Source organism: Callospermophilus lateralis, chromosome 16, assembly GCF_048772815.1.
Source record: "Callospermophilus lateralis isolate mCalLat2 chromosome 16, mCalLat2.hap1, whole genome shotgun sequence".
Lineage (NCBI taxonomy): Eukaryota > Metazoa > Chordata > Mammalia > Rodentia > Sciuridae > Callospermophilus > Callospermophilus lateralis.
This window is the reverse complement of record NC_135320.1, coordinates 51,609,576-51,624,560: the sequence shown is the minus strand read 5'-3', so window position 1 is coordinate 51,624,560 and position 14,985 is coordinate 51,609,576. Positions and strand designations below refer to the sequence as shown.

General features: G+C 33.7%; 1 protein-coding gene across 3 annotated transcripts in view; it reads right to left on the bottom strand.

Annotated features, from left to right (window-relative positions):
* Positions 1 to 4,867: 4,867 nt before the first annotated feature.
* Positions 4,868 to 14,985, bottom strand: part of Dpy19l4 (dpy-19 like 4) — a 68,393-nt gene continuing 58,275 nt past the window's right edge. For all 3 annotated transcript variants that reach the window (XM_076836078.1, XM_076836080.1, XM_076836079.1), the window contains one exon: positions 4,868 to 8,904. In XM_076836078.1, the coding sequence (XP_076692193.1) occupies positions 8,740 to 8,904 (165 nt within the window). In that variant the 3' untranslated portion in view covers positions 4,868 to 8,739. The remainder of the gene's footprint in view (positions 8,905 to 14,985) is intronic.

Genomic DNA, 14,985 nt, shown 5'->3' with positions numbered 1-14,985 from the left:
ACAATCCTCAACAGCTGTTTACCCAATTTAAATTAAACCATTCACGTGAATAAAAAAAAAATTTAGATCCATTTTTTCATGAGCGCTCATCATATATGATGTATGGACATACATATATACAAACATACGACACAAAACACAAGTGTGCACACATAATATAATACATATAACACATAACATAATAGTAAAGGCCTTATAACTTTTTACAGGTGAAATCTCCATTGTAATGTTTAAAAACTCTATAGTCAAAAAATAGAACTGATCAGCAAAACATTAACCTAGGTCTGTATGAGCTCCAAAAACAAAATAGAACTTCATGATGTGGGAAAGGGCAATAATAAAATAGATATTGAAAAAAAGCATCCTGGTTCTGTCACAGATGTAAGGATAGCCAAACTGGAGTTCTGGATATCAGCTGTTATGGATTTGAGCCAAATCATCTTCTTTTTGGTCTGTAGAAGTCACTTTAGTTAATCTCTCTGGAATCCAAATCGGCTGCTGTTCTCCCTGTGGAAACACACAAACAGACCCCCGACTCCAGACAATCACTGGGTCAGGACCTTTCCATTGTCCTGTTAGAATATCCTTCCAAAGTACCTTGGGCTTATGTACATTTTTTGGACACATGTGCCTTTCTGCAGCACTAAGCCCTGATGAATCCAAATTTAAAAAGTTTAGAGTAAAAAGGGTTATTTTAAGTTTATCTTTGGAGAATATATACCCCTTCCCAATTCCCTCTTTTTGCTTTAATAAATACATTTTAATAGTTTGATGAGCTCTTTCAACTATGCCTTGTCCCTGTGGACTGTATGGGATTCCTGTTATATGAGTAATGCCAAATGATGAGCAAAATTGTTTAAAAGAGGTAGAAGTATAACCAGGGTCATTATCTGTTTTTAACTGTTTTGGAACGCCCACAGTGGCAAAATTTTGTAAGCAATGAGCTATAATATAGGGCTTGAGATGAGTCACTAGAGGGAAAACAAGAAACCTGGATGCTGCAATGACTCAGACTCAACATTACTGACTACCAAGAGCCTCATCTCTTTTGCAAATAAACGTGTAACCCTGCTCTTGGCTAACTAGGAACAAAGATTTACTTATTTGGGTATCTACATCTGTGCTAAGAATAGACATGGGTCATTTGTGAGATTGCCACACTGGCAGCTTAGAGCTTGCTGCCTCTCAAGAGCTCCTTGGCAGAACCAGGAAGTCATCTGGTTGGCCAGCAATCTACAATTTTGGCCACAAGTTTTCATCAGATGAACTCCGGAGCTGAGGCTAACTTGCATGGGCACTGGAAGATGAGTACTAGGGGCCAGAAGTAGCGCACGTGTGTGTGTGTGTGTGTGTGTGTGTGTGTGTGTGTGTGTGTGTGTGTGTTTGGAATAGAAACTGGGGGTGTTTCACCACTGACTTTCATCTTCAGCCATTTTTATTTTATTGCTTAGGGCCTCCGTGAGTCGTTGAGGCTAGCTTAGAATTTGAGATCCTCCTGCCTCTACCTTCTCAGTCCCTCAAACTACAATCATGCATCATCATCACACCTAGCTAGACATAGATATTTGTAAATATAGGAAGAGAGGAGAATAGAGCAGCCATGCTAAAAAAAAAAAAAAAAATCAGAGATAAGAAACCAGATTGAGCAAGGAGGGCTGATTTATGTGGCTCCAGAGGCAGATCAAAGCCAGCCTCGCAATTTATGGAGGCCATAAACAACTTAGCAAGACCCTGTCTCCAAAAAAAAAGTGTGTGTGGGGGGGAAGCTGGGGATGTGGCTCAGTGGTTAAGTGCTCTTGGGTTCAATCCCTGGTACCAATAAAAGAAAAAAGAAACCAGATTTAGCTCCTACAAGGGAATAGCTAGATGTCTGAAGATTTATTTAGTACACATTTGGGCCCAGTATTAAGGTTTTCTAGAGGTCAAATGACAGGGTCAACAAGCTGGAGATCCTGTAATGTCGGCAGCTTCAGTCCAAACTGAAGATCTCAGAACCAGGGGAAGGTGCTGGTTCTGTAACTTCATGGTCTGGGAAACATGGGGTTCTGATGTCCAAGGAAAGGGGATGAAAAGTGTATTCCAAGGCTGGGATTGTGGCTCAGTGGTAGAATGCTCTCCTGGCATGTCTGAAGCCCTGGGTTCGATCCTCAACACCACATAAAAATAAATAAAAATGTATCATGTCCATCTACAACTAAAAAATATACATATATATTTTTAAAAAGTGTATCCCAGCTCCAGAGATAGATACAATTGTTTTTATTTATTTATTTTTTGGAATAGGGGTTTTGAACTCCGTGGCACTCAACCACTCAGTCATATCCCCAACCCTGTTTTGTATTTTATTTTATTTTTTTTAAAGAGAGAGAGAGAGAGAGAAAGAGAGAGAGAGAGAGAGAGAGAGAGAGAGAGAGAGAGAGAGAGATTTTTAATATTTATTTTTTAGTTTTCGGCAGACACAACATCTTTGTTTGTATGTGGTGCTGAGGATCTAACCCGGTCTGCATGCATGCCAGGTAAGCGCACTACCGCTTGAGCCACATCCCCAGCCTGTTTTATATTTTATTTAGAGACAGGGCCTCACTGAGTTACTTAGCATCTCACTTTTTGCTGAGGTTAGCTTTGAACTTGCCTTCCAAGCTGCTGGGATTACAGGCAGACACATCTGCGTTTTCTGTTTTCTCTCCTGGACCCTGCTAATTGTTGGTGCCCACTCAATATTGGTTCATTCAGATTCATGCTGGTAACCTCTGGAAACCCCTTTACAACTCTCCCCGAAAATAATGTTTTACCAGGTTTCTGGGTAGTCTTTAATCCAGTCAAATAGACACTTAAAATTATCGATCAAAGGGCAACTACTGAACTGGGTGGGAGGTGGCCCACACTTGTAATCCCAACTACTCAGGAGGCTGAGGGAGGTAGGAGAATCACAAGTTCAAGGTTAGTTGGGCAATTTAGAAAGAATGTCTCAAGATAAAATAAAGAAAAGGACTGGGGATATGGCTCAGTGGCTAAGTGCCTTTGGGGTTCAATTCCCAGTACCAAAAAAAAAAAAAAAAAAAAAAATTCTGATTATTAGAACAATTGTATGAAACAATCTGTATATAACTATACTGTAGGGACTATACTATTGGGAACTATTTGTATTTAACAATATAAAGGAGGTGAGTAGGAACAAAGCTGTATTGCAGTAAGAAAATGACACTAGATTGTATCATAGGAACCATAGAGAACAAAAATGGTAAATAAGACTTACAACAAATACTAAAAACATGTTCTTTTTTCCCCCCCTCTTTTCAACTTTTCAACTTCCTGGATTTATATCATGTAAATGCAGTATAATAATAATTCCAAAGCAGAAGAGGGAATGGAGCATTTTAGGACCAATGTTTCTATATCACACTGGATTTAATATAAATCTAAAGTAATTAGTAAGATGCATATGACAAGCCCTAGAGTAACCACTAAAAAAAAAAAACAAAACACAAAGTGGGGGAAGGGTGTGATGGTGCATGCCTGTAATCCTAGCAGCTTGGGAGGCTGAGACAAGAGGATCCTGAGTTCAAAGCCAGCCTCAGCCAAAGCGAGGCACTAAGCAACTCAGTGAGACCCTGTCTCTAAATAAAATACAAAATAGGGTTGTGGATGTGGCTCAGTGGTTGAGTGCACCTGAGTTCAATCCCTGGTTCCCCCCAACCAACCAACCAAACAAACAAACCATAATGAAATACCACTTCTTACCCAATGGGTTGGCTGAAATCAGGAGCAAAGAGTGTTGGCAAGGATGTGGAGAAGTGGGAACCCTCATACATTGATGGAGGGATTGTAAAATGGTAGTCAGTTTGGAAACTAGTCAGGCAGTTCTTCAAAATTTGACCCAGGGATTCTACTCCCATTTATATATCCAAGAGAAACAAAAATATGTCTCCATGAAACAACTCAAAATGCTCATCAACTGATGAATGGATAAAGGAAACAGTACATTCATATAATGGAATGTCATTTGGCACTAAAAAGGAATGATACATGCTACAACGTGTATGAACCTTTCCTAACCTAACGGATAGGAAAACGAAGCCAGTTACAAAGAACATCTGTTATATGATTACATTTGTATGAAATGTCCAGATAGGCAAATATAGAGATAATATGTAGATTAGTAGTAGTTGTATAAAGCTAAGGAGGATGGAGTGGTAGACAAAGGGTATGATCTTTCTTCTTGGGGTGATAAAACATCTTAAAATTGATTGTGATAATTGCATAACTCTGTGAACGTACTAAAAACCACTGCATTGTACACTTTCAAGTGGGTGAACTGTAAATGAATTATATTTCTATAAAAGTGTGAAAAAAGTTCATGTATGAATAAAGGAATCTAATTACAGAAACAAAATAAGGAGGGTATATGAAAGTACTGGGTTTTTGATAGAACTATGTTGAAAGTTACAAAATCTGAAGTAAACTAGTTTGTAATAAACTCTTAAAAGATATTTGCATTTATTGAAATTAAATTTATGTTTTTGCAAAGATGTAACTTTCCTTACAGGAGGAACATATTTAATCTAAAAGCACATAGTTATAGATATGACTCAGATGTCAACATAAAGGGCATGAGTGAAAAAAGATAATAGTTATAAAATATTAAAATGAAATTGCAATAGCCTTACAAAGCTATTAACTTAAACTATGAGAGGGTAGTTTATGAAATATTTCAAACTATAAGTTCGCAGCATATGGACTATTATTCCACTAAGATATATATACAAGTGTATCTCTTATAAAACTGTACTTATGAGTATATATGCCAAGATGTATGGGACTTATAAACAGAAAAGATTCAAAGATACCTTTTACTAAATTCAACAAATTTGGTTTCAGAATGAACTTTTTTTATTATGGCAAACAGAGTATCATGTTTAGAAACTTTGACAGAAAATAGTTGAGTCATATATATTCCTTTGCTATTTTCACATCTAATTTTACTTAAAGTATTAACATTACACATAAAAACCCAATAATTTTAATAAGAAATTGTTCAGTTTTACTTGCAACTTTGAGAGCCAAAATTCTAATACATATTGGAATCTAAAAGCTATTAGGAAATAGCAATAATAGAGACTACATAAATATTGGACAAATGAAGACAGCATATATTGAGATATAAATCGGAAAGTATTTTCTAAAAGATTCTTAAATATACAGAATTAGTAATGTATGTTCTTTCAATATTCAAGCATTAAAAATGAATTTACCAAAAACATCAAATTATATACAATTTAAAAAAACCGTACCAAGTGAAAAAAAAAAAGAGAGGCACTACTTTTATCCACAAAAGGCATCCAAATGTTTTAACAGTTTAAAAATAAAAAGGGTCCAAAACAATGACTCCTTAGAAACAAAGCTTCTATTTATTAAGATGGCTATTTAAGAAATTCTAATCTATTTTATGCACATTTTTCAGTCACAAATTTTATCACACTTTGCCTTCTATTTCTATTGTTTTTTGAATCAATACGGAAGAGTGTTACAACATTGAGCCTACTGGTAATTTGAATTAATATTCTGAAAGAAAAATGCTGTATATACATAGAAAATAATGAAGAAAAAAATTAGTGCTAAAGAACAATACATACTCAGGTTATAAAACTCTACCAGGTTAATAAAAAAAACACCAAGATGCAGATGGTGAAGTTAGGAAAAACACAAACCAGCTGAGTCAATATTACAATTACTTTATCAAGTAGTTTTATTTGTTGGTTGGTTTGGCATTTGGGTAGATAAATAAATTAATTAAGGAGGCTAGAAATCCTTAACAAAGATTTATTGAAGCTAGTAGTAACAATAAAAGAGGAAAGATTTTTTTAAAAAAAATCTTTTTAGTTTTTTTTTTGTTTGTTTTTGTAGTGCTGAGGATAGAAACCAAGGCTTCATGCATGCTAGACAAGTGTTCTACCACTGAACTACAGCCCCAGCTCCAATATTTTATCATTAATAAGGAAAAAGTTACCATCATTTTCTTAGAAAAAAGAAAACATGTAATATTTTGGGGAAAATAAAAAAAAGTAAACTTAGAAATACAGAAGTTAAGGCACTTATTTCAATGGGTTTGCAAAATCCAGGGCAAGGTATATATTGTATTTCTCTGAGAAATCCCTTCCATCCAAAACCCATTAACTTTGATCCTTTAATAGATTTTTAAAAAATATGTTAGTTGTAGATGGACAAATACCTTTATTTTGTTTATTTATTTTTATGTGGTGCTGAGGATCAAACCCAGGGCCCTGCATGTGCTAGACAAGCTCTTTACCACTGAGTCACAACCTCAGCTCCTTTAATAGATCTTTATTGTCAAACCTAACAGCTATAAGCTACCAAAGTATAATTACTTGCAGAATTGTTCATTTTTATTACTTTACAAATAAGGAAATAATTAAATCCTTCCAATTCAAAGTTTTCTACTACTATTGTTTTAAATACAAATATTTGAAGCAAATACAGTACAGTTGAAAGCAAATAAGTTTATCTCTCATATTACTTTTCCCTTTCAATTTATGCTGAATGAAAAATTCATTATTTAAAAATTTTGATTAAAAATTTCTTCAAGTCTATTTTATTTAAGAATTTAGTTGACAGAAGCAAAAAGCAACTAACATAGAAAACAAAACACAACAACCCAAACTAATTCAGAATGTAATCATAATATATATCAATAAAAATTCAATTAAATATTTCACACTACATAGAAAGTAGGGTGTCTGTGTTCTCTTCAAAATTTGCAAGCTGGCTTTTAAAGTACAATGTTTTACATGCTCTAATCACAAGCACTACCATGTACTATTCACTGTGTACTTACGTAACCGTGGTAATATTTTCATAAAGCTTGATGTTAAATGAGTGACTCTCACTACTAAATGTACAAAGTCAATCTGAAATATGTTTCCTGTGGCTATCATAACATAGTTAAAACAATTATATACAATAATGAAATGAAAACCAATGAAACTAAAACATCAGATACGACACTACTGTCAAATAATTCTTAAGCTCTAATGAAGCAAAGCATTCTAGTATTACTCTAAGAATGCATTACTTAAAAAAAAAAAATATATATATATATATATAAAACATATGTATATATGTGTGTGTATAAAAACAGAAAATAAAGAGAATGGAAAGATAGTCCCTTCTAATGCAGTAATTTAGAATTCTGAAAATGTAATTTATACAGTCCTCTAACAAGTGAAAAGTTGAAAACCTGTTCATTGAACAGGTATACAAGGTAAAAGTGAAAATGTACTCATCTTATCAAAATGATACATCTATATTAAATCTTCTTAAAAAGGTCAAATTAATTATTTTAGAATTTATTTTATTTTTTGGTACTGGGGTTTGAACTCAGGGGCACTTGACCACTGAGCCACATCCCCAACACTACTTTGTATTTTATTTAGAAACACGGTTTCACTGAGTTGCTTAGCACCTCACTTTTGCTGAGACCGGCTTTGAACTCCTGATCCTCCTGTCTCAGCTTCCTGAGCTGCTGGGATTATAGGTGTGCGCCACTGTGTCAGGCTTAGAATTTATTTTAATAAATGATTACAAATAATAAAATACTCAAAGGAACAAAGCATTTATGCTGTAAAACTGTGTTGTAAATTTTATTATAACTGTCATTTTGTTCTTAATGATGAAAATCATACCACAGTTTCTTAAATAACACTGATTGCATTCTATAATAAACATATCTGTATGCAGAAGTATGTTTAACAGCATCTGCATATATATGTGTGTATATATACACACACACACACACTTCATAAAGTTGGTGCTCATTGTAGTGTACATATTCTAATTCTGACAAAGCTTTAACTTTTTACTTAATACTTCCATAGAAACCATGTGAATAGATCGCATACCCTAAATTCGTATTTTTAAAAAAATTCTAAACATTCTTTTCAAGGTCTATTTAAAAAAAAAAAAAAAAAAAAAAAATATATATATATATATATATATATATATATATATATATGTAACAAAAGTTACTGTTTTATCATGATTTAAGTGTTATCAAATTAAAGGACATAAGTGAAAAAAGATAATTGTTTTAATAGTTATAAAATAACAAAATGCAATAACATGCGCCTGTATTACAAAGAAAGTGTTCACTTGTATAAGCAGCAGAAGATGAAAGCAGTATCATGTCAAATTCAGGATATATTTATGTATATCCTTGAAAATCACTTTCTTTTATATAATTTCCATTTTAATTTAAATGTTACATATTTTCAACTAACATTTAAATTAGTTTTTATTGTCAAATTTTAGTTGCTATAAGCCACTAAACAAATACCTTCAGAAAGATGAAGAATAATCTTTCCTTGTATTATATAACTATATCACATTAAGTATTAATTAAATATTACATTTGAGACATAGGACAAATTCAAATTCCAGATCAATATTATGATAGAAAGATTCATGGGGAAACTTGCAATAGGTAAATCTTTAAAGACTATGTAATACTAAGGAAAAAAACCTGCCTGGAATATTGTGGAGTGATAGATTTGACATTTTTCTGTTTCCCACAAAATCCTGGACTCAGTTAACAGCAGGAGGGAAAAAGGAGCAGCAGCATTTCAAATGTCCATAGTCTGATTTGCAACAGACACCATTAGGTAAAAGAAAATCTCATTTTACTTCAGGTGGCATAAGTCTTTGAAATGAAGGCTCTATTATTTTTCAAGATTGAAAGGATATCACAGTGTTGATTTTATAAACAAAATAGGATCTGTTCCAGTATACTCTAGTAAAATAATTCACATATGGAGAATAGTTAATTTTGACCTCATGACAAAATCGTCCATATTTTGAGTAGGTTAACTTGTCACCTTCTTCACAAACCACCTATCAAAAGATAAAAAGCTTGTTAAACTTGAAGGAGAAATGTAATCCATGTATAAATGATCATAGTTACATGAAAAAAAAATTTCTAAACATAGACTATCAAATATGTCCCATTGTTAGCAAACACAAGCCTCTTCATAAGTGACTCACCATGCCCACTAAATGCTTTAACTTTCATCAGATTATAAAAGTATAAATTATCTCAAATTTTTAAAAGATTTAATCCTAAAATTTGGCAAGTGTTGTTTTTTTAATTCATTATCATTGTTCTGAAGAATCATACCATAGAGACTACTAAGGCTGTAAAATGAAAATATCATACTCCTAATATACATTCAAACTCTTCTTGTGCAGAATTGAGTCATAATTATTCAGTAAGCAAGTAAGTCTACATAAACTTATCTATAAAAGTGCAAACCTTTATATTCTTATCTAATGATGTTCACTAAAACAGCTTAACTCACTTGACTTTTTTTAAAATTTACTCTTATGTGGTGCTGAGGATCAAACCTGGTGCCTCAACATGTGAGGCAAGTGATATACCACTGAGCTACAGCCCCAGCCCCTTGACTTTTATTTTTAATAATAAAATATTAAATATTATTCTAATGCCTTTGGAAAGATGACAGAGAGACAACTTTAAAAATAAAAGAATAGATTAGCTTAAGTCTATGCAGGACATTACATGAAAAACATGGCTAAATCTTTAAAACAGAGCATCCAAGAGCAGAATAGAAAGGCTCCACACAGCAACAATTATTGAATAATAATACTTATTTACATTTCCCTGTCACAATAAATCAAAGAATATAGTCATCAAGTATCAATAAAGAAAACTCAAGGGGCTGGGGATGTGGCTCAAGCGGTAGCGCGCTTGCCTGGCATGCGTGCAGGCTGGGTTCGATCCTCAGCATCACATACAAAGATGTTGTGTACGCCGAAAACTAAAAAATAAATATTAAAATTCTCTCTCTCTCTTAAAAAAAAAGAAAACTCAAAATGGTGCAGGGGCTGGGGATACATAGCTCAGTTAGTACAGTGTTTGCCTCGATGTATCAGGTCCTGGGTTCAATCCCCGGCACCACACACACACACACACACACACACACACACACACACACACACAAATATGTATGGAACATACAATGGAGGAAGTTTATAATGCAAGCTTAAGGGTCGTGAAAAAAAAAAAGATGGAAATCTCTAAAACTAATTTTTATTCTCCAACCTGGTCTTGGATGGTATAATAAAGAGCTATGATTATTTAGGAAGAGACAGAAAAAAATCTTGGCTGCAACATAAACAGAATATGCACTACATCTTAGGACAATTTGCTAAGCTTTTCCTGAAGCCCCCTCTCTCCACTTTTCTCAGGAGCAAAGGCATTCATTCTAGCCAACACTAATTATCAGATATACAAACTCCCCTGTCAGTCTTCTTGCTTAATGGATACAGTACATCCACTGCAGGCTGAGAAGCAAGTAAGTTTGGAAAAATAGCTGAAATTTATGTAAAAACTAAGATCCAGCTAGATCCTACCAATTAAAGTAGCACTGAATACATTAATTTTTGTGGATAACAAGGACTCATTAAATAGGCACTGTGTTGATTTAGCAATCATCTTTTTCTAGATATGAATCAAATTACTTGAAACAATGCAACCAGAGGCTCTTTAATTTTTATTTTTTCATTTTGCAACTGTCTTCTTTTTTTCCTTTTTTAAAAATTTATATATGACAGCAGAATGCATTACAATTCTTATTACACATATTTTTCACATCTCTGGTTGTATACAAGGTATATTCACACCAATTCATGTCTTCACACATGTACTTTGGATAATAATGATCATCATGTTTCACCATCATTTCTAACCCTATGCCCCCTCCTCCCTTTCCCTACAACCCCTCTGTCCTTTCTAGAGTTCGTCTATTCCTCCCATGCTCCCTCTCCCTATCCCACTATGAATCTTATATCAAAGAAAACATTCAGCATTTGTTTTTTGGGGATTGGCTAACTTTACTTAGCATTATCTTCTCTAACTCCATCCATTTACCTGCAAATACCATAATTTTATTCTATTTTATTGCTGAGTAATATTCTATCGTGATATATGCCACATTTTTAAAAATTCATTCATCTACTGAAGAGCATCTAGGTTGATTCCACAGTTTAGCTATTGTGAATTGTGCTGCTATAAACATTGATGTGGCTGTGTCCCTGTAGTATGCTGTTTTTAAGTCCTTTGGGTTTAGGCCAAGGAGAGGGACAGCTGGGTCAAATGGTGGTTCCATTCCCAGTTTTTCAAGGATTCTCCATACTACTTTCCTTATTGGCTGCACCAATTTGCAGTCCCACCAGCAATGTATGAGTGTACCTTTTTCCCCACATCCTTGTCAAAACTTATTGTTGTTTGTATTCTTAATAGCTGCTATTCTGACTGGAGTGAGATGAAATCTTAGGGTAGTTTTGATTTGCGATTCTCTAATTGCTAGCGATGATGAAAATTTTTTCATATATTTGTTGACTGATGGTATATCATCATCTGAGAAGTGTCTGTCCAGGTCCTTGGCCTGTTTATCGATTGGATTATTTGTTTTTTTGGTGTTTAACTTTGTGAGTTCTCTACATACCCTAGGGATTAGTGCTCTGATGTGTGAGGGGTAAAAATCTATTCCCAATCCTCATAGATTGTCTCTTGCTGAGAAGAAACTTTTTTTCCTCTATTAGATGCAGGGTCTCTGGTTTTATTCCTTAAGTCCATGATCCATCTTTAGTTGAGTTTTGTGCATGGTGAGAGATAGTGGTCTAATTTCATTTTGTCACATACAGATTTCAAGTCTTCCCAGCACCATTTGTTGAAGAGGCTATCTTTTTGCCAATGCATGTGTTTGGCATCTTTGTCTAATATAGTTGTAATTTGTGGGTTATTCTCTGTCCTCTATTCTGTACCATTGGTCTACCAGTCTGTTTTGGTGCCGATACCATGCTGTTTTTGTTACTATTGTTCTGTAGTATAGTTTAAGGTCTGGTATAGTGATGCCACCTGCTTCACCCTTCCTGCTAAGGATTTCTTTATCTCTTCTGGGTCTCTTATTTTTCCAAATGAATTTCATAATTGCTTTTTCTATTTCTAGAGGAATGTCATTGGGATTTTGATTGGAATTGCATTAAATCTGTATAGTGCTTTTGGTAATATTAATTCTGCCTATCCAAGAGCAAGGTAGATCCTTCCCATCTTCTAAGGTCTTCTTTGACTTCTTTCTTTAGGGTTCTGTAATTTTCATTATATAGGTCTTTCGCCCCTTTCATTAAGTTGATTCCCAAGTATTTTCGTTTTTTTAGGCTATTGTAAATGGGGTAGTTTTCCTCATTTCCATTTCTGAGGATTTATCACTGATACACAGAAATGCCTTTGGTTTATGGATGTTGACTTTATATCTTGCTACTTTGCTGAATTCATTTATTAGTTCTAGAAGTTTTTTTGGTGGAACTTTTAGGGTCTTCTAGGTATAGAATCACATCATTAGTAAATAGTGCCAATTTGAGTTCTTCTTTTTCTTTGTGTATCCCTTTAATTTCTTTCATCTGTCTAATTGCTCTGGCCAGTGTTTCAAGAACTATTTTAAATATAAGTGGTGAAAGAGGGCATACCTTTCTTGTTCCAGTTTTTAGAGGGAATGCCTTCAATTTTTCTCCATTTAGAATGATGTTGGCCTGTGGCTTTGCATAGATAGTCTTTATGATGTTGAAATATGTTCCTGTTATCCCTAGTTTTTTTAGTATTTTGAACATAAAGGGGTGCTGTATTTTGTCAAACGCTTTTTCTGCATCTATTAAGATGATCATTTGATTCCTATCTTTAAGTCTACTGATGTGATGAATTATGTTTACTGATTTCTGTATCTTAAACCAACCTTACATCCCTGGGATGAATCCCACTAGATTGTGGTGCATGATCTTTTTGATATGTTTTTGTATTCGATTTGCCAGAATTGTATTGAGAATTTTTGCATCTATATTCACTAGACATACTGGTCTGAAGTTTTCTTTTTTTGACATGTCTTTGCCTGGATTTGGAATCATGGTGATACTGGCCTCATAGAATGAGTTTGGAAGTGTTCCCTCTTTTTCTATTTCCTGAAATAAATTGGAGAGTATTGGTATTAGTTCTTCTTTAATGGCATCTTCTATTTTGTCACTTGAAATTGATCTGTTTAAATTGTATATATCATCCTGATTCAATTTGGGCAAATTATATGACTCTAGAAATTTGTTGATACCTTCGATATTTTCTATTTTATTGGAGTACAAGTTTTCAAAATAATTTCTAATTATCTTGTGTATTTCTGTAGTGTCTGTTGTGATATTTCCTTTTTCATCACATATGCTAATAATTTGAGTTTTCTCTCCTTCTCTTCATTAGCATGGCTAAGGGTCTATTTTATTTTTTCAAAGAATCAACTTTTTGTTCTGTCAATTTTTTCAAGTGTTTCTTTTGTTTTAATTTCATTGATTTCAGCTCTGATTTTTATTATTTCCTCTCTTCTACTGCTTTTGGTGTTGATTTGTTCTTCTTTTTCTAATACTTTAAATGTAATATTAAGTCATTTATTTGTTGACTTTTTCTTTTTTAAGGAATAAACTCCATGCAATGAACCTTCCTCTTAGAACTGCTTTTATAGTGTCACAGAGATTTTAATATGTTGTATCTGTGTTCTCATTCACCTCTAAATTTTTTTTAATCTTCTCCTTGATGTCTTTTGCAACCCATTGTTCACTCAGTATCATATTATTTAGTCTCCAGGTGTTGGAGTGGATTTTATTTCTTTTTTTTTTATCATTGATTTCTAATGTCATTCCATATGATCTGATAGAATGCAGGGCAGTATCTCTACTTTTTTATATTTGCTAAGAGTTGCTTTGTGGTATAGTATAAGGTCTATATTTTAGAGAAGGATCCATGTGCTGCTGAGAAGAAAGTATATTCTCTCCTTGAAGGATGAAATATTCTATATATGTCAGTTAAGTCTAATTTATTGATTGTATTATTGAGTAATATAGTTTCTTCAGCTTTTGTTTGGAAGATCTCTTTAGTGATGAAAGAGGTGTGTTAAAGTCACCCAAATTTATTGTATTGTGGTTTAAATGACTATTGAACTTGAGAAGAATTTGTTTGATGAATGTAGATGCTCCATTGTTTGGGGCATATATATTTATAATCGTTAAGTCTTGTTGGTGTATGGTTCCCTTGAGCAGTATGTAGTGTCCTTCTTTATCCTTTTTGATTGACTTTAATTTGAAGTCTACTTTAGTTGAAATGAGGATGGAAATCTCTGATTGCTTCTACAATCCATGGGAGTGGTATGATATTTCCCAACCCTTCACCTTCAGTCTGTGGATATCTTTTCCTATGAGTCTCTTGAAGGAAGCATATTGTTGGGTCTCTCTCTCTCTTTTTTTTTATCCAATCTGCTAGCCTATGTCTTTTGATTGGTGAGTTTAGGCCATTAACATTCAGGGTTATTATTGAGACATGATTCGTATTCCTAGCCATTTTTGTTTATTTTTGATATTTAATGTGACTTGGTTTCTCCTCTGATTAGATTTTCCTTTAGTGTAATATCTCTCTCTCTTCTGATTTTCATCATTGTTTTTCATTTCTTCTTAGAATATTTTGCCAAGGATGTTCTGTAGTGCAGGCTTTCTAATTATAAATTCTTTTAACTTTTGTTTATCATGAAAGGTTTTTATTTCATTATCAAATCTAAAGCTTAGTTTTGCTGGATATAAGATTCTTGGTTGGCATCCATTTTCTTTCAGAGCTTGGTATATGTTGTTCCACAATCTCCTGGCTTTGAGGGTCTTGGTTGAAAAAATCTGCTGATACACGGATTGGTCTCCCCCTATATGTGATCTGATTCCTTTCTCTTGTAGCTTTTAAGATTCTATCCTTATTTTATATGCTAGGCATTTTCATTATAATGTGCCTTGGTGTAGATCTGTTGTAATTTTGTACATTTGGTGTCCTGTAAGCCTCTTGTATTTGGTTTTCCAATTCGTTCTTTATGCTTGGGAACT